The sequence below is a fragment of the Ranitomeya imitator genome, chromosome 1, assembly GCF_032444005.1.
Source record: "Ranitomeya imitator isolate aRanImi1 chromosome 1, aRanImi1.pri, whole genome shotgun sequence".
NCBI lineage: Eukaryota > Metazoa > Chordata > Amphibia > Anura > Dendrobatidae > Ranitomeya > Ranitomeya imitator.
The window spans coordinates 856,130,437-856,154,161 of NC_091282.1; the positions used below are offsets into that span (position 1 = coordinate 856,130,437).

At 45.6% G+C, this 23,725-nt stretch overlaps 1 protein-coding gene across 4 annotated transcripts in view; it reads left to right on the top strand.

Annotated features, from left to right (window-relative positions):
• Positions 1–23,725, top strand: part of NFIC (nuclear factor I C) — a 145,174-nt gene that overhangs the window by 18,070 nt on the left and 103,379 nt on the right. For all 4 annotated transcript variants that reach the window (XM_069741804.1, XM_069741812.1, XM_069741822.1 and 1 more), the window contains one exon: positions 74–605. In XM_069741804.1, the coding sequence (XP_069597905.1) occupies positions 74–605 (532 nt within the window). The remainder of the gene's footprint in view (positions 1–73; positions 606–23,725) is intronic.

A 23,725-nucleotide genomic window follows, 5' to 3' on the forward strand; every position in this document is an offset into this window, starting at 1 on the left:
GTCCACACTGGCTCTGTGTCGCAGCCGGTCTACGAGAAGCCAACTAATAATACTTTTTACTTTACCCACACAGGATGAATTTCACCCATTTATTGAAGCCCTGCTCCCTCATGTACGAGCTTTTGCCTACACTTGGTTCAACCTTCAGGCACGAAAAAGAAAATATTTTAAGAAACATGAGAAAAAAATGACTAAAGAAGAAGAGCGAGGCGTAAAGGATGAACTTTTGAATGAGAAAGCTGAGGTTAAGCAGAAATGGGCATCCCGCCTTTTAGCAAAGCTTCGCAAAGATATTAGGCCGGAGTTTCGGGAGGACTTTGTGTTGTCTATTACTGGAAAGAAGGCTGCCGGTTGTGTCCTCTCTAACCCGGACCAGAAGGGCAAGATAAGGAGAATCGATTGCCTACGGCAGGCAGATAAGGTGTGGAGGTTGGATCTTGTCATGGTAATCCTTTTCAAAGGCATTCCATTGGAGAGCACGGATGGAGAGAGACTGATGAAGGCAGCGCACTGCTCAAACCCCCAATTATGTGTGCAGCCGCACCACATTAGTGTTTCTGTAAAAGAACTAGACCTGTACTTGGCTTACTTCATTCGGGAGAGAGGTGAGACAATACTTTGTGTTCATTCAGCTTTTCAATGGGAAATGTCATGCTATAATGCCAACTTTATACCCTAAAATATGTCAGCGTATGAAGTAGGAGTATTATCTCACATTGAACCTCTTGTTTTATTAAATTGGTAGTATTGGAGCAGAAGAAAATAACTAAAGAAAATGTAGTTATAAATAATTTTCTAAATACCTTTAATTAGTATATCACGCTCATCTTGTCCAGGGAGGTAATCACTATAGAATTAAAATGGTTTCTGTGTTGTTCAGTAAAGGAGGGTTGTTCCCTCTCTTCATATGTATTAAGGTGTGCTCCCTGTATGTGTTCTGATCTAATACTGGAGATACCAGCGGTGCTGAGGTAAGAAGAGGCTGCTCACACTGCTGTCCACCCTGTGTATCTGATCTAATACTGGAGATACCAGCGGTGCTGAGGTAAGAAGAAGCTGCTCACACTGCTGTCCACCCTGTGTATCTGATCTAATACTGGAGATACCAGCGGTGCTGAGGTAAGAAGAGGCTGCTCACACTGCTGTCCACCCTGTGTATCTGATCTAATACTGGAGATACCAGCGGTGCTGAGGTAGGAAGAGGCTGCTCACACTGCTGTCCACCCTGTGTATCTGATCTAATACTGGAAATACCAGCGGTGCTGAGGTAAGAAGAGGCTGCTCACACTGCTGTCCATCCTGTGTATCTGATCTAATACTGGAGATACCAGCGGTGCTGAGGTAAGAAGAGGCTGCTCACACTGCTGTCCACCCTGTGTATCTGATCTAATACTAGAGAGGCCTTAGGTGCTGAGGTAAGAAGAGGCTGCTCACACTGCTGTCCACCCTGTGTATCTGATCTAATACTGGAGATACCAGCGGTGCTGAGGTAAGAAGAGACTGCTCACACTGCTGTCCACCCTGTGTATCTGATCTAATACTGGAGAGGCCTTAGGCGCTGAGGTAAGAAAGGCAGCTCACACTGCTGTCCACCCTGTGTATCTGATCTAATACTGGAGATACCAGCGGTGCTGAGGTAAGACGAGGCTGCTCACACTGCTGTCCACCCTGTGTATCTGATCTGATACTGGAGATACCAGCGGAGTTGAGGTAAGAACAGGCTGCTCACACTGCTGTCCACCCTGTGTATCTGATCTAATACTGGAGATACCAGCGGTGCTGAGGTAAGAAGAGGCTGCTCACACTGCTGTTCACCCTGTGTATCTGATCTAATACTGGAGATACCAGTGGTGCTGAGGTAAGAAGAGACTGCTCACACTGCTGTCCACCCTGTGTATCTGATCTAATACTGGAGTGGCCTTAGGTGTTGAGGTAAGAAAGGCAGCTCACACTGCTGTCCACCCTGTGTATCTGATCTAATACTGGAGATACCAGCGGTGCTGAGGTAAGAAGAGACTGCTCACACTGCTGTCCACCCTGTGTATCTGATCTAATACTGGAGTGGCCTTAGGTGTTGAGGTAAGAAAGGCTGCTCACACTGCTGTCCACCCTGTGTATCTGATCTAATACTGGAGATACCAGCGGTGCTGAGGTAAGAACAGGCTGCTCACACTGCTGTCCACCCTGTGTATCTGATCTAATACTGGAGATACCAGCGGTGCTGAGGTAAGAAGAGGCTGCTCACACTGCTGTCCACCCTGTGTATCTGATCTAATACTGGAGATACCAGCGGTGCTGAGGTAAGAAGAGGCTGCTCACACTGCTGTCCACCCTGTGTATCTGATCTAATACTGGATAGGCCTTAGGTGCTGGGGTAAGAGGTTACTCATGCTACTGTTCACTTGAGTAAGATGAAGGGAGCTCTGGAGTAAGATACACCGCTTTATGAATTTGGAGCATCTTACAACTGCCGTACACTTCCACCAAAAAGTTAATCCAGCTGGGGTATATTTCTGGTGTAATTTACATAATTTCTGTGGCATATTTATAATGAATATTCCATGTCAGCTTAGCTACACTATGTCCTGCCCCTTTGGTGAAGCTGGCGGGGACTAGTGTAAAGGCACCAACATTTTTCTGACATTTCATGACGTTTCATGTGAAAATTCTATCAAATGTCTTGATGGATCAGGGCCTTTGTTTTCAGCTCTCCTGGAAGTGATTATTTACATGCTTTGCTTCAGAGAGAAATGTTAAAGTAAGAAGATATGGCTTTTGTTGCGCAGTCAAATTGTCCTGGAGTGCTCTGGTGGGGGGATAATTTTTGTGTGATAATTTTTTAGCCCTCATTGCTGTAATTGTTATTTCTTCTTATTAATAGAAATCTGATAACTTCAGTGTTGGTTGACTATTAAGTTATGTGAACTTTAAGTGTACAATTGTTAACAGTAGACAAACCCATCTCTTGACGTCTAGGTTTAGTGCCGTGTTAGTTTTCCCTGCACAGCTTGTCTTCCCATCAAATGCATGAAAGTTCAGAATGACCCCATTTACTCCACCTGTTTAGTCATCAGTCCTGTGTGTTGGCTAGCAATTGGCTGTGCAAAGATAAGAGGGTTTGAGGATATATAGGTGAGCGGTATATACTATTCAGACACGAGCTTTGGCATAATACACTTCAAATTCAGATTCATGTCCTGTTTTTTTTTTTTTTTTTTTTTTTAAATGCCATACAAGTTTTTAAGGACATTGTGTAACATTGGTTTGTCAAGTTAAAGGGGCTGCTTGGAGAAAGCTATCTATCTTCTGTCCACAGGATAGGCTATAACTTGTTGATGGGTGGGGTCCGACTGCTGGGACCCATACTGATCGGCAGAACTCAATTAATTCTGCGGAAAAAGTTGAGCGCACTGCTTGGCACTTTTGCAGGGAATGTGTACAGACACTCCATTCTAATGGAGTGGAAGTTGGGCATCCAACCAATCAGTATGTTACTCGACAATACTTTTAATCGTTTAGTTTTTTCAGTTGCTTATTTTGCTTGTTTATATACAAAATTTTGGTAAGGGGCAGACATCCGTGTATTCTTTATTCCATCATGGAAGATGATAAAGTATCTTCCCTGTCTATCTCCAGGCGGAGGAATCACACATGGCTAGTAATCCGGTCTCCTCAGACCATAACCTTGTTTCCTTCTATTAGAGGAAAATATCACCTGTTCTTTGAGTTGGGAAGCTTCTGAGGGCTCCAGAAACATGGCGCTATCGCATCGATCATTCTCCCTCCACCATATTTCATCCCTCACAGTTGTTTCTATTCTCTTGTTCTTGCTTTGTATCTCTTACATCAGCATTATTCTCTGAGTCCCACTGACTCATGAAGGATGAAACTCTAGGGAAATTTGGCCTGGAAGATTGTGTCCCTTCTAAGGGGAGAATGTGTAATTGTGAGCTTGTTTCTCCTTCTGACGTTTCCGCTTTATCTGCCCCGTCTCACTCTTTGTCTCGTGTTTTCTCCCTCCCTAGAAGGTCACATGACACTTCTTCTCACTGCGGTTTCTTTGCAGAAGTCTTAACAAATTTTACTTATTTCAGTTTGTGGCTTGTGAGGAAAATAATGGGGGCTGGGAATAAAGAACAGATCTCGAAATGAATAAATAAACTGAATGTTCTGAATGTGCATAGCAGAGAGTTAGAGAAGATGGATGAGGAGCAGAGATGTTGTGGTAACATTGAGATCTCTGATATCTTCTCCTCCACCCTCTCTTACAGCGAATGCTCGTTCTCCCCGTGCCCTGAGACACGCAGCAGATGGCACCAGTCTGCCTGGCAATGTGAGGGAGGGACTCATCTGTCACTTTCTCTGTGCCAGGCTTTACAGATGTGTATTAACCCTTACAAAACAGTTGCCACCTGCTATCCCTTGTTATCCATTTCTACTCCTCCAGTTTATCTGCCATTTTTTTTTCATCATGCGCCATAAGCTTTCGGGGCTTTGAAGGGAAAGATTAATCAATTATATTCTTCTGTTGTAAAATTAATAATAATAATAATAATCACTTACCTTCTTTGTGAGAATTCTGCTTAAAGGGGTTGTCCCATAAACAAAATTAATTTTAAAGGGAACCTGTCACCCCGTTTTTTCAATATGAGCTAAAAATAGCGTTCAATAGGACCTGAGCTGTGCTTTACAATAAATAGTGCCTTTATTATCCCCTGATTCCCCACCTTTGCTGCCAAAATAACTTAGTAAACTCGCCGTTTTCGGCTGTCAATCACCCCGGTCCGGTCAGATGGGCGTTGCCAAATTGCTGTCTCTCCCCCCGCTCCTCGGCGTGTCAGACGTAACTCGATTTGTGAATAGCACAGATCGCGCTCATTTTTTGCGGTTGCACAGTGCATTAGGCTCTAGCACATGCGCAGTATGTATTGCCCAACTGTTGGCAAAGTATACAATACATCATTGCGCATGCGCGGGTTTTCACTGTAACCTCTGTGCCCCGGAAGTCTGGATATGCAAACTGTGTTGTCCTGGACGCCGGTAAACTTTTCCGGGGCACACAGGTTACAGTGAAAACCTGTGCATGCGCAATGATGTGCTGTATGCTATGCCCACAGTTGGGCAAATGCGCAGGCGCGAGATGACACTTTAATGCGCAGGTGCGAAATACAACGCCAACGCCGGGAAGAAGTTTCTTAGTGAAAAGCCGAAAGTGGGGAGAATCGCAGATTAACCCACGCCCATCGGACCGGACTTGGGTGATTGACAGCCGAAAACGGCGAGTTTACTAAGGTATTTTGGCAGCAAAGGTGGGGAATCGGGATAATAAAGGCACTATTGTAAAGCACAGCTTGAACTCTATTTTTAGCTCATATTGAAAAAACGGGGTGACAGGTTCCCTTTAAATCAATAGATATTTGAATAATAATAATAATAATTTGCACAATTGGATGTGTTTAAATAAAATGTTCCTGTGCTGAGATAATCTTATAAATGTGCCCCCTGATATGTCCGGTGTAATGGCTGTGTCTGACCGTACAGAAACATGGTCTGATCATACCATAGCTCCTGGACAAGGGAAGCAAAAGAGAGTATGCAGCAGAGGATAACACCTGCTGGTTTCTGTGAGGTAAAGTTTTTGTTTTTAAAAATATTTACCTCACAAAAAGAATCAACTGTGATCCCCTGCTGCAATGTCTGTATACTCACTTTTGCGTCCTTCCCTGCCCTGGAAATGTGGTAAGATCAGATCATGTTCCTGCATGGTGAGACACAGTCATTACACATTACATAGCATGGGCACATTTAGCAGCCCTCAGCTGTCTGCTTTGCCTTTGCTGGTTATTGAAAATTGGTTAACCTAAAAATAAATTATGTCAGGTCCCTCCTATCTATCTATATAATTGCCTAAGGGGTACTTCCGTCCATTTCTAACTTCCGTCTGTCTGTCGCGGAAATCCCGGCCGGCTGGCCGCGACCAATCAGCGACAGGCACAGTCCGGCCGCCAATTGGCCCCTTCCTACTCCCCTCCAGTCAGTGCCCCCACCATATTCCCCTCCAGTCAGCGGCCACATAGGGTTTTAGAAGTCCGTTAAACCGACTGCATTACACCGTGGCATAACGCAGTGTAACGCAGTCCGTTAACGCTGCTATTAACCCTGTGTGACCAACTTTTTACCTATGCAGCATCAATAGTAAAAAGATGTAATGTTAAAAATAATTAAAAAAATCAAACATCATTATATTCTCACCTTCCGGCGCCTTTCCCGCTCCTCGCGACGCTCCGGTCCCAAGAATGCATTTCGGCAATGACCGGAGATGACGTAGCGGTCTCACGAGACCGCTACATCATCACGTGTTATTGCCGCAATGCATTCTTGGGACGGGAGCGTTGCAGGGAGCATCTCTAAACGCCTGGCCTGGATCCGGAGGCCGACGGACGGTGAGTATATAACTATTTTTTATTTTAATTCTTTTTTTTAACAGGGATATGGTGCCCACATTGCTATATACTGCGTGGGCTGTGTTATATACTGCGTGGCCTGTGCTATATACTACGTCTCTGTGCTGTATACTACGTGGGCTGTGCTATATACTGCATGGCTGGGCAATATACTACGTGGCTGGGCAATATACTACGTGGCTGTGCTATATACTACGTGGCTGTGTTATATACTACGTGGGCTGTGTTATATACTACATGGGCTGTGTTATATACTATACATGGGCTGTGTTATATACTACGTGGGCTGTGTTATATACTGCGTTGGCTGTATTATATACTGCTTGGGCTGTGCTATATACTACGTGGGCTGTTATATACTACGTGGGCTGTGTTATATACTACGTGGGTTGTGTTATATACTGCGTGGGCTGTGTTATATACTGCTTGGGCTGTGCTATATACTACTTGGGCTGTGTTATATACTACGTGGGCTGTGTTATATACTGCGTGGGCTGTGTTATATACTGCTTGGGCTGTGCTATATACTACGTGGGCTGTGTTATATACTACGTGGGCTGTGTTATATACTACGTGGGCTGTGTTATATACTGCGTGGGCTGTGTTATATACTGCTTGGGCTGTGCTATATACTACGTGGGCTGTGTTATATACTACGTGAGCTGTGTTATATACTACGTGGGCTGTGTTATATACTGCGTGGGCTGTGTTATATACTGCTTGGGCTGTGCTATATACTACATGGGCTGTGTTATATACTACGTGGGCTGTGTTATATACTACGTGGGCTGTATTATATACTACGTGGCCTGTGTTATAGACTGCGTGGACTGTGCTATATACTACGTGGGCTGTGCTATATACTATGTGGGCTGTGCTATATACTACTATACATATTCTTGAATACCCGATGCGTTAGAATCGGGCCACCATCTAGTTTTTAATAACCAGCTAAGGCAAAGCTGACAGCTGGGGGCGGATATTAATAGGCTGGGAAAGTCTATGGCTATTGGCCCCCTCCCAGCCTAATAAGACCAGCCCTCAGCCACCCCAGAAATGGCACATCCATTAGATGCAAAATACTGGCACTTGGCCTCGGTTCTTTCCGATTGCCTTGGTGCGGTGACAATCAGGGTAATATTTGATGTCAGCTTTGTAATGTCAGCTGGCATCAGGGACTAGTAATGGAGAGACATGTATCAGACACCCCCCATTACTAACCTTATAGTTAAAAGAAAAAAAACAGACATAGAAAAAAAGTTTATTTGAATAAAGAATCTCTTACACATTCCCTGGTTTACCCGTTTATTATTAAAAAATAATCTCAGCAGTTCCACCGTAATCTTTGGTGTTCCCACGAGGTCCAGCAATTCTCTAGATTCTCTCACGGGGGATGACATCAGGAATTTCATCGCCCATGAGACATGACCGCGAGTGAACTATGCAGCCTCGTTCTCGAGAACAGGGTTGCATAGGTCATTGACAGTCATTCCTCACAGGCGATGATGTGTCAGCGCCCATGAGAAATGACCGGAGTGACCTATGCAGCCGCCCCTGATCGGCCTTAAGGTGTCTGGAAGTGAGTGGCTGCAGGGAGAATATAAATTAATTTTCTCCCTGTAGCTTCTGCTCCCGTATGGCAGCCGGGCAGGATTTTAACATATTATTCATATATATCTGCAGGATAATAGTGTTTCTGGACATGACAAGTGCCCTTTAAAATTAAAAACAACATGGTACAGCATACATCTAAAATAATTATTGGATATCTTTCATTTTTTTCATGCTCTTATTACTATGTTCTGGCACATAAAGCAGTTATTTCCATTCATATTACTGTATGGGCATGATATTTTTTACTTGGAATTGAGCTGACTTTGTAGCCTGTATTAAGTTTTCTTTCTGGTATTACCTGCATCTTTTACAGCTGACAATGATTCTAGAAGTAGAGCTGGAATTTTTGTCCTGTCAGGTGCACTCACAATGATTTATTGTAAAAATTGAGGTTGTAGAAGTTTTCAAGGAAATCCAGCATAATTGAGGAACTTGCATTATATATTACAGCACTGGTCCCCAACCTGTGGCTTGCGAGACACCTTAAGCTTGTGAGCCACTGCTGTGTGGCTTGCAGCTAACTGCTAGCTCAGCGCATTAGCATTGGGGATAGCAGTCAGTCGAAAGTGTAGGGGGAGCCATGGAAAGGCTGTAGTGTAGCGGCGCAGTGGCTCCAATTCCCCTTAGGGGTTATTCACACGCTGCATTTTTCTACCCATTTTTACAGTATCAGAAAAGTGAATTAAATTTCTGATTTTTTTCCTTGCAGATTTGATTCAAATAATTTTATTTAAATCTGCAAAGTAAATTCTTTCAGGTTTTTGAAGCATTTTTTATCCATTCAAATGAATGGGAATAAAATGCTGTAAAAACACTTATAGGCACTTCTCCATTACTAAGCCGTGGCCTTCATGTCACCAGACAGTACGAAGGTGACATCAACCCCACAAATATTACCCCACTTCCAAGTGAGAAGAGCCAGGCAAAATGCCAAAATTGGCGCATGTAATAGATTAACCTTTTTTGGGCTGCTGAGGGCTGCTATTTTTAGGCTGAGGGAGGGGGCAATATCCGTGGCTCCATACCAGCCTGAAAATACCAGCCCCCAGCTGTCTGCTTTAGCTTAGCTGGTTGTCAAAAATGAGGGGGATCTGATGCAGTTTTTTTAATTTAAATACCGTATATACTCGAGTATAAGCCGACCCGAGTATAAGCCGACCCCCCTAATTTTGCCACAAAAAACTGGGAAAACTTATTGACTCGAGTATAAGCCTAGGGTGGAAATGCAGCATTTACCGGTGAATTTCAAAAATAAAAATAGATCATTATTTCCCCATAGCTGTGCCATATAGTGCTCTGCACCGTTCATATTTCCCCATAGGTGTGAACCATATAGTGCTCTGCACCGTTCATTGTGCCCCCTAGCTGTGCCATATACGGTGCTCTGCACCGTTCATTGTGCCCCATAGATGTGCCATATACGGTGCTCTGCACCGTTCACTGTGCCCCATAGCTGTACTGTGCCATATACGGTGCTCTGCACCGTTCACTGTGCCCCATAGCTGTGCCATATACGGTGCTCTGCACCGTTCACTGTGCCCCATAGCTGTGCTGTGCCATATACGGTGCTCTGCACCGTTCACTGTGCCCCGCACCGTTCACTGTGCCCCATACATAGCTGTGCTGTGCCATATACGGTGCTCTGCACCGTTCACTGTGCCCCATAGCTGTGCTGTGCCATATACGGTGCTCTGCACCGTTCACTGTGCCCCATAGCTGTGCTGTGCCATATACGGTGCTCTGCACCGTTCACTGTGCCCCATACATAGCTGTGCTGTGCCATATACGGTGCTCTGCACCGTTCACTGTGCCCCATAGCTGTGCCATATACGGTGCTCTGCACCGTTCACTGTGCCCCATAGCTGTGCCATATACGGTGCTCTGCACCGTTCACTGTGCCCCATAGCTGTGCTGTGCCATATACGGTGCTCTGCACCGTTCACTGTGCCCCATACATAGCTGTGCTGTGCCATATACGGTGCTCTGCACCGTTCACTGTGCCCCATAGCTGTGCTGTGCCATATACGGTGCTCTGCACCGTTCACTGTGCCCCATAGCTGTGCTGTGCCATATACGGTGCTCTGCACCGTTCACTGTGCCCCATAGCTGTGCTGTGCCATATACGGTGCTCTGCACCGTTCACTGTGCCCCATAGCTGTGCTGTGCCATATACGGTGCTCTGCACCGTTCACTGTGCCCCATAGCTGTGCTGTGCCATATACGGTGCTCTGCACCGTTCACTGTGCCCCATAGCTGTGCTGTGCCATATACGGTGCTCTGCACCGTTCACTGTGCCCCATAGCTGTGCTGTGCCATATACGGTGCTCTGCACCGTTCATTGTGCCCCATAGATGTGCCATATACGGTGCTCTGCACCGTTCACTGTGCCCCATAGCTGTACTGTGCCATATACGGTGCTCTGCACCGTTCACTGTGCCCCATAGCTGTGCTGTGCCATATACGGTGCTCTGCACCGTTCACTGTGCCCCATACATAGCTGTGCTGTGCCATATACGGTGCTCTGCACCGTTCACTGTGCCCCATAGCTGTGCCATATACGGTGCTCTGCACCGTTCACTGTGCCCCATAGCTGTGCCATATACGGTGCTCTGCACCGTTCACTGTGCCCCATAGCTGTGCTGTGCCATATACGGTGCTCTGCACCGTTCACTGTGCCCCATACATAGCTGTGCTGTGCCATATACGGTGCTCTGCACCGTTCACTGTGCCCCATAGCTGTGCTGTGCCATATACGGTGCTCTGCACCGTTCACTGTGCCCCATAGCTGTGCTGTGCCATATACGGTGCTCTGCACCGTTCACTGTGCCCCATAGCTGTGCTGTGCCATATACGGTGCTCTGCACCGTTCACTGTGCCCCATAGCTGTGCTGTGCCATATACGGTGCTCTGCACCGTTCACTGTGCCCCATAGCTGTGCTGTGCCATATACGGTGCTCTGCACCGTTCACTGTGCCCCATAGCTGTGCTGTGCCATATACGGTGCTCTGCACCGTTCACTGTGCCCCATAGCTGTGCTGTGCCATATACGGTGCTCTGCACCGTTCATTGTGCCCCATAGATGTGCCATATACGGTGCTCTGCACCGTTCACTGTGCCCCATAGCTGTACTGTGCCATATACGGTGCTCTGCACCGTTCACTGTGCCCCATAGCTGTGCCATATACGGTGCTCTGCACCGTTCACTGTGCCCCATAGCTGTGCTGTGCCATATACGGTGCTCTGCACCGTTCACTGTGCCCCGCACCGTTCACTGTGCCCCATACATAGCTGTGCTGTGCCATATACGGTGCTCTGCACCGTTCACTGTGCCCCATAGCTGTGCTGTGCCATATACGGTGCTCTGCACCGTTCACTGTGCCCCATAGCTGTGCTGTGCCATATACGGTGCTCTGCACCGTTCACTGTGCCCCATACATAGCTGTGCTGTGCCATATACGGTGCTCTGCACCGTTCACTGTGCCCCATAGCTGTGCCATATACGGTGCTCTGCACCGTTCACTGTGCCCCATAGCTGTGCCATATACGGTGCTCTGCACCGTTCACTGTGCCCCATAGCTGTGCTGTGCCATATACGGTGCTCTGCACCGTTCACTGTGCCCCATACATAGCTGTGCTGTGCCATATACGGTGCTCTGCACCGTTCACTGTGCCCCATAGCTGTGCTGTGCCATATACGGTGCTCTGCACCGTTCACTGTGCCCCATAGCTGTGCTGTGCCATATACGGTGCTCTGCACCGTTCACTGTGCCCCATAGCTGTGCTGTGCCATATACGGTGCTCTGCACCGTTCACTGTGCCCCATAGCTGTGCTGTGCCATATACGGTGCTCTGCACCGTTCACTGTGCCCCATAGCTGTGCTGTGCCATATACGGTGCTCTGCACCGTTCACTGTGCCCCATAGCTGTGCTGTGCCATATACGGTGCTCTGCACCGTTCACTGTGCCCCATAGCTGTTCCACATAAATTTGTGCCGCCGCTGCCGCAATAAAGAAAAAAAAACACATACTCACCTCCCTTGATTGCAGCTCCCGGCGTCTCGTTCCGGCGCCTCCATCTTCCCGGCGTCTCTGCTCTGACTGATCAGGCAGAGGGCGCCGCGCACACTATATGCGTCATCGCGCCCTCTGCCTGAACAGTCAGAGAGCGCAGACACCGGGAAGATGGAGGCGCCGGCCGGGAAGATGGATCGGCGCCCGGCGGCTGGAACGAGGACAGGTGAATATAACATACTCACCTAGTCCTGGCGATCCTCGCGCTGTCCCTGCCTTCCTCCCCGTCTTCGGTGCCGCAGCTTCTTTCTCTATCAGCAGTCACCGGCACCGCTGATTAGAGAAATGAATAGGCGGCTCCGCCCCTATGGGAGGTGGAGCCGCTTATTCATTTCTGTAATGAGCGGTCCCACGTGACCGCTGAAGAGAGGAAGAAGCTGCAGCGCCGAAGCCCGTGGGACGGCAGGGACAGCGCGAGGATCGCTGGGACTAGGTAAGTATACCTCAGCGCCCTCACCCCCTCACCTGCCTACCCCACCGCTACCGTGACTCGAGTATAAGCCGAGGGGGGCACTTTCAGCCCAAAAATTTGGGCTGAAAATCTCGGCTTATACTCGAGTATATACGGTAATTAAAAAAACAGCGTTGTGACTCCTCCATTCTTGATAGCTAACAGCTGAGGGTTGAAGCCCCCAGCTGTCAGTTTTGTCTGTCTGATTGTCAAAAATACAGGCGAACCTATGCCGTTTTATTTATTTATAGCACAGGTGGCGACTGATGAATACTCTCATCAGCCGTTGCCTGCTCTCACTGTTATTAGCGGCAACAGGTGTAGGCTGATGTGAGTAGTAGTCCTATCAGCCGCCGCCTTAACTCGCTGTTATCAGTTGAATATAACTCTCAACATTCCCCCCTGCTCACACTGATCACCGGCGGAGCAGGGGAGAACAATGAGAGCGGTTTTCAGCACCCGGCGCCAGGGAGAAGCGCTAACTGTACCGCTGCTTAACAGGTGCCGGTTCGTGTGCTACTGATGACACACGGATGTCATTCATGTGTTAGCAGTGTGCACGTGTGCTTGACGTTTTGCGGCCCGTGCTGCTGTTAAAAAACAGACATATCAGCTTATTTCGCCCACGGACACACGGTCCATGGAAATACACTGACATGTGCACAGACCGATTCACTTGAGTGGGTTTACGTGTGTCGGTGTCTCCGGTACGTGTGAAAACTGTCACCACTCGTACCGGACATACTGACATCTGAAACAGCCCTAAGTCTGGCTGCTTTTATTGTGTGATGTTTTTTGATTAATTATCCCTCATGCCCTGAGCTTCTGTTTTTCATATAGAAATGTTTCCATACGATCCATTTCCCATGTTCATAGCACCGAATATTTTGAAAGTGTTGCCGTTTAAATCGTATGTAATTCCTTGCAGATTCTCTCTATTTCCCTCTCCTTTTTGCTGTCTTTCTGGAATCCAGTATCAAAATATTTATATTCCTGTTGGTTTTACTTCCTTGCTGACCTCAAGTCCCCTCTCTTCCTTTTCTGCCTCTCTTTTTAATAGATCTATAGGAGGCGCCTCCCAGTACAGAAAGATTAACCCCTTTACAGTCAGAAAAGTACAGCTAAGAAGCACACTTAATATTACGATAGAGTAAATCCTTATTGTCATCATTTATTGTATAATCTTACTATTATTTCTATGTGCCATGCCAATAAAAGTAAAAAAAAAGTGAATGAAAAAATGTATACTGTAGTAAAGTACATGTGTAATAGTGTTCAAATGCTGTATATATAGCAGCATCTAGGGTGGAGCCCATCTAAGAAAGCTGTTGTCAAGCAAATTAAAGGGGATAGTGGGGGTCTGACGCTGAGACCCCCCAAGTTTAGCACCATTACTTGTTCAGTATTTGTCAGACACACACCATTGTGCCTTAGTACTTCAGCTCAGCCATACTCGCATAAATGTAGTAGGTCTATCAAAAAGGGGAAATGGATTTAAAATGTCACCCAAATTTTGCTGACCAAAGGGGGTGTATGTACTATATAGAGAGAGAGATGGTAATAGAAATAGTGGAACAGCACACTTATAAAAATGCAATGTGGGTGCAAAAAAGCCTTCCATACCAAATATCCAGACTGTGTAAGAGTACATAAAAGTGAAAATGGTAGGCAGCACTCCAACAGTTACCAAAATAGGTTGCCTTTATTAGCCCGTATGGTGCGGCGACATTTCGGTTCAAATGAACTTTTCTCAAGCTATGGCTTTCTGAAGGCTTGAGAGGTTTATTTGAACCGAATCGTCGCCACGCCATACGGGCTAATAAAGGCAACCTATTTTGGTAACTATTGGAGTGCTGCCTACCATTTTCACTTTTCTAGATAGATATAGATATGCATTTATACACTACGGTTCCAAAGTTTAAGGTCTCCCAGACAATTTTGTGTTTTTCATGACATTGACAAGGTTCGAAAAAAAGATTTTTATTTGAAATAATAATTTTCTCCTTCAAGCTTTGCATTCATCAAAGAATGCTCCCTTTGCAGCAATTCCAGCATTGCCGACCTTTGGCATACTAGCAGTTAATTTGCTGAGGTAATCTGGAGAAATTTCCCCCCATGCTTACAGAAGCCCCTCCCACAAGTTGGTTTGGCTTGATGGGCACTTTTTGCGTACCATACGGTCAAGCTGCTCCCACAACAGCTCAATGGGATTGAGATCTGATGACTGCGCTGGCCACTCCATTACAGATAGAATACCAGCTGCCTGCTTCTTCCCTAAATAGTTCTTGCATAATTTGGAGGTGAGCTTTGGGTCATTGTCCTGTTGTAGGATGAAATTGGATCCAATTAAGCGCTGTCCACAGGGTATGGCATGGCGTTGCAAAATGGAGTGATAGCCTTCCTTATTCAAAATCCCTTTTACCTTGTACAAATCTCCCACTTTACCAGCACCAAAGCAACCCCAGACAATCACATTACCTCCACCATGCTTGACAGATGGCGTCAGGCACTCTTCCAGCATCTTTTCAGTTGTTTTGTGTCTCACAAATGTTCGTCTGTATGATCCGAACATCTCAAACTTGGTTTCGTCTGTCCATAACACTTTATTCCAATCTTCCTCTGTCCAATGTCTGTGTTCTTTTGCCCATATTAATCTTTTCCTTTTATTAGCCAGTCTCAGATATGGCTTTTTCTTTGCCACTCTGCCCTGAAGGCCAGCATCCTGGAGTCGCCTCTTCACTATAGACGTTGACACTGGTGTTTTGCGTGCACTATTTACTGAAGCTGTCAGTTGAGGACCTGTGAGGCGTCGATTTCTCAAACTACAGACTCTAATGTACTTGTCTTGTTGCTCAGTTGTGCAGTGGGGCCTCCCACTCCTCTTTCTACTCTGGTTAGAGACTGTTTGTGCTCTCCTCTGAAGGGAGTAGTAAACACCGTTGTAGGAAATCTTCAGTTTCTTGGCAATTTCTCGCATGTAATAGACTTTATTTCTAAGAACAAGAATAGACTGTCGATTTTCACATGAAAGTTCTGTTTTTCTGGCCATTTTGAGAGTTTACTGGAGCCAACAAATGTAATGCTCCAGATTCTCAACTAGCTCAAAGGAAGGTCAGGTTTATAGGTTCTCTAATCAGCCAAACTGTTTTCAGCTGTGCTAACATACTTGCACAAGGGTTTTCAAAGGTATTCTAACCATCCATTAGACTTCTTACACAGTTAGCAAACACAAAGTACAATAAGAACACTGGAGCGATGGTTGTTGGAAATGGGCCTCTATACACCTATGAAGATATTGCATTACAAACCAGACGTTTGCAGCTAGAATAATCATTTACCACATTAACTATATGTAGAGTGTATTTCTGAATCATTTAATGTTAGCTTCATTGGAAGAAACTGTGCTTTTCTTTAAAAAATAAGGACATTTCTAAGTGACCCTAAACTTTGGAACAGTAGTGTATACTGTATCTACAGATGTCCAGTGGCTGGAAAAATGTTCATATATCGACAATCTTATGCTGCTTGTACACGTTGCAGACTTGGTGCATTTTTTTCTGCGCTTATTTGTGGCAAAACCTGATTCCAGCAAAGAGAATGAGAAATCTGAATTCTCATTCCCTAAAAGTGAAACAATTTGTAGCAGAACTGTATGAATGTTATTTTGTTGTTCGTAGGATTTGAGTAAACGGTAATAAGCATAATAGTGTCATGTATTCACGGTTTATGATGGCTCATTGGCATTGTGCTGTCTCTTGTTAGATGTCTATAAAAAGATAGGGTCCTGTTTACGCTTTTTCTCATTTCTTGGGATTCCCATTGTTAATGTCTTATCCGATGAAAATGTTCCCCACATTGGTGTCACTGGCAACAATACAATGCTGTGCTTTGCAGCCCTGTGCCCAGGATTGGGGTGAAATGAGGGGAGGCTCTCCTATCAGCTCTGAATGTTAATCAGGCTGTGATTGTCAGCCCAGACCGGAGCCAGTCGATGAGTATTGATCAGCCTGTGAAAAGCCTACTGCATGTTGTTAAGAAGGGGATGAAATGGAGCTTCGTGAAGCAAAACCCCTGCATAGTTTAACTCTGTATGTGCAAAGAGAGTTTTGATCATTTTGACAAATACATTAAAGAGAATCTGTCACCAGGTTTCTGCCACATAACCTGAGAGCTGGATAATGAAGGGGCCGAGACCCTTATTCCAGTAATGTGTCACTTATTGGTCTTTTAGTGTAGTTTTTTTTAAATAAAATCATTGTTTTATAAGCAGGAGATTATCACTAGATGACAAGTAAACCTGCTGCCTGGTAATCCAACTATACCCTCAATACTGATAGGCAGCTTTCTAGGTATACTGTGCATTGGCAGAAAGCTGCCAATCAGTGATGCGACTGAGTGGGGTTATCCAGAGCTTAGCATTCAGACAACTGATAGATCTGCAGCAGAAAAAAAGCATTTTGAATCAAAACTGCAGCACCCAGTAAAGTGAGTGATACATTGAGAGCAGAATGTTATAGGGACAGAGAACCTGATTCCTGCAGAGTGGGTAGCCAAAACCTGGTGATAGACACAGCACAGTTGCAGTCAGGTATGAATTTTCTCTGAAATGGTCTGCCATATCAAAGAAAGCATTGTTTAAGCATCTGGTCGGGAACCATAGACAGAGACTAGAGTAGCGCGGCACCACCCCTGGCTACTCCCCAGACACATATGAGAAAGATCTATCGATCACCTAGAAAGATGTGTAGAGAAGCCGGCCAGGGGCGAAACCAAACTAATCTCGCCTTTCCGTATAGTTTCTGGACAGATCTCCACACTGTAATAATACCTGGAAGCAATTGTGCACACAGGCTTTCATTCATGCTGCCCGCGGTTTGGGCTGCATGTAACGACTGACAGTTTCCCTTTAAATTGTAAATATGATTTTAGTTATTGCCATTTACGTTGCTACACAATATCTTTTTTGCGTGCTTGGTTGCATTTGAATAATAATTTAATGAAAAGAAACAGAAATCTGTTATATTCTAAAATATGTCTGTAAAAGATATCTAGCACAAGAGTAAAGATAGAAAGGGGCGCACCAATATATAATGTCACAGTCACCATCAAGGGGTGCAATACTTAGTCTATAAATAGAACAGGACAAACGAAAAGAGAAAGGGTAGACTAAAAATAGTATGCACAACCCAAAATATAGAGACAATCGGTAATACCATAAAGCAAAACACCTTTATTAAACACCTCAAAAAACATGTTAAAACATTTAAAAACAAATGTACAAATCCCTATACCCACCATATCCCATAATAAATGACAATCCCATAATACAATAGGAAAACAGTAATATCCTACCCTAGATGCACCTAGTCACATATGCTCTCCTGCAAAAATGTGCCTATACAGGCCGCAAAGGACTCGACCACAATATGTCAGTATCCACTGCTAATAACCAAAAAATGAAACATCCATGCAATACATGGTCCTGAGATTGGAATGTGATAGCATGCTATATAACAGCTGTGGATACAACCTGTCCTGCGTCAATTCTGGTATATGGAGATGCAGCAATGTCAAAGGGCACAGAGCACCACAAGGGTTAAATCCACATAGAGCCAGGGAACATAACAGCCCCAAAATGGCCCTGAGGTAGGAGAAGGATAAGGTGGGAACGCACCCCACGCGTATCGCTGCCTCCGCAGCTTCGTCAGGGGAAGTGAAACTAAAGGTGCAACAGTGTGTGCTTAAATAATAAATCCAATAAGGTAAATTGCATACCGGTGTGGGAGAGAGAGAGAGAGGTAAAAGCCGGAAGACGCCGGCGACGCCATGACGACAGGAACACAATCATAATGAACGGCAATCCTAGAGCGTCCAAAGGGTCACATGCGCACGCGCAAACCGCGGTATCCGATAGGACCACGTTGCGCACGCGCCGTGCCAGCCGGCTAGATGGACACGTCATAGGACACAGGGCAAAGAGAAATGGAATAAAGCCCGAGGACCGGACTAAGCTAGCGAGGCCGGCTAGATGGACACGTCATGGGACACAGAGCAGAGGGGGTGGGATATGGACCAAAAAGCCAGAGAGGGGGGAAGGGAGGGAAAAAAAAAAACAAAACACAACAGGTAAAAAGAGGGCAGAGTGAGCATGTTGCAGCAAGACACAGAGGCACAAGATATCCACCCGCAGAATACCGGGAGATATCACAATCATAGACATATACTAGTAATTAAAGGCAAAACCGCCAAAGGACACAAAAAGACAGGGCATATAAATCCACCCAGAAAACCTGAAAGGGAGAAAGGAATATTATTATTGTTGGCAAGTGCACAGGTATAAGTGCACGTAAACACCTATACAGCAACCATATACAGTATATAACAATATCAGGCAAAAAACACACACATATATAAATATAAATATAAACAGACTGATGTCCCTTGAGTCCGTAAGTATATGTACGAGTATTCTCTCAATGCCGCCATGTAGACGTTTCCGGTCCCCAGCTTATAGTCCCATAGTCGATGAGGCCGACACCATCCAGATCTATACGAGAGAAAGCACTCTTCATCACAAGCCCCTTCCGACTTGCCAATCTCAAATGCGCATCCGAGCCCATGGTCCATAATAGGAATTTGCCATAGAATCCGCATTATAGCTGTGAGAGCAAAATCTCTTCTGCATAAGATGTCCTTCCATTTGCCATAATGGCATACCGCACATCCACCCTCCAGGGTCCACTTCATTATCCAATGTGTCAAAGACCTCTGCATCCATGTTGGTCCCCACAGTAAGCTTGTAATATCCATATCCCAATTTCCAGGGATGATCATCACCCTTTTGGGTGCGTCCTCAGCCTTCCTGAATGGAGACAAATGCAAAATTAGATATGGGCACCAAATCCGAAGGGAACCAAATCAGACGTCCCAGAAACTAAAAATACCCCAATGAATCTACGCGCCAACTATCCTAGGAACCCCGTGAAGAGCAATTCCTCATTTAGGCCCATGGGTGCAACCGCCTGAAGATCGAAAATCCACCTGGACTCAGCATGCAAGAGATAGTTAGATATATTGCCACCCCTTTCGCCACAGGAAACCCTCTGTAACCCCACAACTTGCAAATCAATGGGTGAACCCCTATGTTTCAGCAAGAAATGCGCCGCCACAGGAGTCAAGATTTTACCTTTGCCTTGGTCCGTAGCCGCCAGGCGTATGGTTGATACGTGTTTTTGAAACCTCTTACGTAGTTCTTGGGATGTTTGCCCTACATAGATCATATTACAAGGGCAAATTAGCACATAAATAACATTTCTGCTCCTGCAGTTGATGTAAAGGTACTGTCACACTAGACGATATCGCTAGCGATCCGTGACGTTGCAGCGTCCTCGCTAGCGATATCGTCCAGTGTGACAGGCAGCAGCGATCAGGCCCCTGCTGTGCTGTCGCTGGTCGGGGAAGAAAGTCCAGAACTTTATTTCGTCGCTGGACTCCCCGTAGACATCGCTGAATCGGCGTGTGACACCGATTCAGCGATGTCTTTGCTGGTAACCAGGGTAAACATCGGGTAACTAAGCGCAGGGCCGCGCTTAGTAACCCGATGTTTACCCTGGTTACCATCCTAAAAGTAAAAAAACAAACAGTACATACTTACCTACAGCCGTCTGTCCTCCAGCGCTGTGCTCTGCTCTCCTCCTGCTCTGGCTGTGAGCGTCGGTCAGCCGGAAAGCAGAGCGGTGACGTCACCGCTCTGCTTTCTGGCTGCCCGGCGCTCACAGCCAGACCAGAGAAGCAGAGTGCCGGGGACAGACAGCGGTAGGTAAGTATGTAGCGTTTGTTTTTTTACTTTTTAGGATGGTAACCAGGGTAAACGTCGGGTTACTAAGCGCGGCCCTGCGCTTAGTTACCCGATGTTTACCCTGGTTACCGGGGACCTCGGGATCGTTGGTCGCTGGAGAGCTGTCTGTGTGACAGCTCTCCAGCGACCAAACAGCGACGCTGCAGCGATCCGGATCGTTGTCGGTATCGCTGCAGCGTCGCTATGTGTGACGGTACCTTAAGCCTTTAACACATGTCTGCTGGAGTTCGTGGGGTGTGTAAATATGTCCCGGGTAGGCGTCATAAAGGGGCAGACATTACATTCCCCACAGGGGAATGATCCCTTGAGGACAATACCCCTATTAAGTTTGACCGTGGGCCTAGAAAAATGGCTCCTGGTCAACAACTGCCTCAGATTCGGGGCTCTTCTAGATGTCAATAACGGCCTATTGCTGATGACTTGTGTGGTTTGCATATCTGTTTGCAAGATTGGCCAATGTCTAGTGAGGATGTGTCTTACCTGCCCCCAGCTGTCATTATAGTCCGTGATGAACCTCGTCTGCGATTCTCGGGAACGACCCACAGGAATCAAAAGTGAGGCCTGATCATGTTGTCTTGCTCGCTGGAAAGCCGTGGCAACCACTCGTTTGGGATAACTCCTCTGTCTGAAGCGGTCCGTCAGATCCCGAGCTCGCATCAGAAAGTCTTGATCCCAAGTGCAATTACGTCTAATGCGTAAAAATTGTCCCGTCGGGACGCCCACCTTCGTGTGCCAAGGGTGAAAACTGTTGAACTCCAAAAGAGCGTTAGTAGCAGTGGGCTTCCGGAAAAGGTCCGTGGCCAACTTGTTCCCTTGTACGAAAATTCTCAGATCCAGAAAGCTAGTCGAACTGTTGGAAATAGAGTGGGTTAAAAAGATATTATGGGGGTTGGAATTGAGGCTGTGGATGAAATCAGTACAACCCTCCCTGCTGCCCGACCAAATAAAGAATAAGTCATCGATATAGCGATGCCAATTCCGAACATGATGTTGATATGCCAGGGATGGGTACACAAACACCTCCTCCCACCAACCTAAGAAGATGTTTGCGTAGGTTGGTGCACATTTCGCCCCCATTGCCACTCCAGCTGTCTGTAAATAAAATGTTCTGTCAAACAAAAAATAGTTGTGATGAAGAACAAATTTCAGCAGATCCAACAGAAAAGAATCATGCCCCCGATCCGAGTGTGACAGTTTGTCTAGGCAAAAAGTAACCGCATGCAGGCCATCACTATGCTTGATGTTGGAGTACAAAGACTCCACATCACAAGTTACCAGGTAGAATTCTCCCGGCAGTTCTATCCGTCCACAGACCTCAATAAAATGGGCAGAATCCCTTATAAAGGAGGGCAAGGCCGTGACTATTGGCTGGAAGAAGAAGTCCAAATACTCACTTGCCCGCTCGCAGATACTCCCAATGCTAGAAACAATCGGCCTTCCTGGTGGTTTCTTCTCGTCTTTATGTATCTTCGGCAACATATAAAATGTTGCCGTGACCGGATGTTCCACCCATAAATATTTTTTCTCTTGGGGCGAGATAATGCCGAAACTTAGATCCCACGGCAGTGTTTGCGTCTAAATTTGACTCTTTACTCTGCAGGACGCTAAGCGGATACCATTAGTGTGCTGTCCGATTTTTATTTTTCAGCTGATCCATTCAATTGTCCGCAGTTTTGAGTAGGATATGTTCCGTTTTTCTTTATATGGGACATCTGTCATGTGATGTGATGTGTCGGTGGGCTGTTGGTGGACAAATCTGATGTCACAAGTACTAGTGGTGAAAAACCACTTGGGTGGTTTGGTACTATACTATTGTATGGGTATAAGGGCTCATTCAGACAGCGTTTTTTTTCCACGTTTCAGATAAATTAGCGTTTCTTCCAGGTTTCAGCAATGTCATCAAAGTTTGATTGAGTTTGATGAGGGACAAAAGATACAAGTTTCTTGACCTTCTCCTATCCAGCAGTCCATGAAAAATGGACAGCCATCAGATGCCACCAAGTTGAGGTTCGTAAACCCGCAGTCAGTATGTGCTTCGTAGTCCGTGCTTGGACTGTATTCCAGATGTCTGAATTTGTCTAAAGCTAAGTTCAAATGAACAATAAATTTTGCAGACCAGTCACATCCGTAAATTGTTCTCGTTATTGGCCTCATGTGCAGCACCTTGCATAGAGGACAGGTGTAGGAGCTATCTACTGTTTACATGCACTAGTCTGGGCTTTAAATCAGACCAGACTAACACATGATTTGATTCCCATGTCAACTTGAGTTTTATGTGGAAATTAGCACGTTTACTGCATGTGCTTACACACCGAAAAAAAAATGTTTGTGTGAACTTAGCCTAATTACCTCAACTTAAGACATCCAATGCTAAATATAAGTGCCGTAGATGTCCACGCTACCAAGCTTCAGATATATTGCCTGTCTTTCACACCATATTTATTATGTGTCCTAGACTCTTTTTGTGCATCGGTTGACAATGGGGGTGTGACCTTTCTGAAAAGGGGAGGTATGTCTGGAAGGGGTGTGGCCTAAAATGCAAAACACTTTGCCAGAAACTAAAAAGTGGTGTAAGCTTAGACCGGACAGACTTAACATTAGGCAAGTGTATCAAACAGTAGGAACCACTAAAATAGAAATGGATTTTAAAACCATTTAGTGTAAGTTTGCACTGTCTGAAAATTAGACAGTACAGTTAATTACAAAAGATGCGTCATTGATTTCTATAGAATTACCACATTTTTGTATGTAGCTATAGTCATGTTATACATCTAATATGCATGGTGGCCTTCACTCTAGCTCAGAAGATACAGCAGAAAGCTTCTGTGCAAAGAAGGCTTGGTGACTAATTTATACAGTAAAAGAAAAGTGTAGGACAATGGTTAAAGAAAAATGTGCGTAGAGAACTGATATTCTTAACTTCGAACGTGCGCTCTGCCATGCATCATTTTTGGGCCAGTGCACCTACTGGCAGCGGACACACGGATGTAGTAGACTGCATCTGAGTTTCCATCCCCACTAGGCGTATACTCCTAAAAATTATACATCGCATAGTACATGTTCGCTCTGCTGGCACCATTTGCTACTTTAATATTTGGTTGCACACTCTTTGGAATAAATAACTGCAATCAATGGCTTCCTATAACCGTCAACAAGCTTCTTCCAACTCTCAACTGGAATTTTGGATCACTCTTCTTTTGGAAACTGCTCCAGGTCTCTCATATTTGAAGGATGCCCTCTCAACATCAATTTTAAGATCTCTCTACA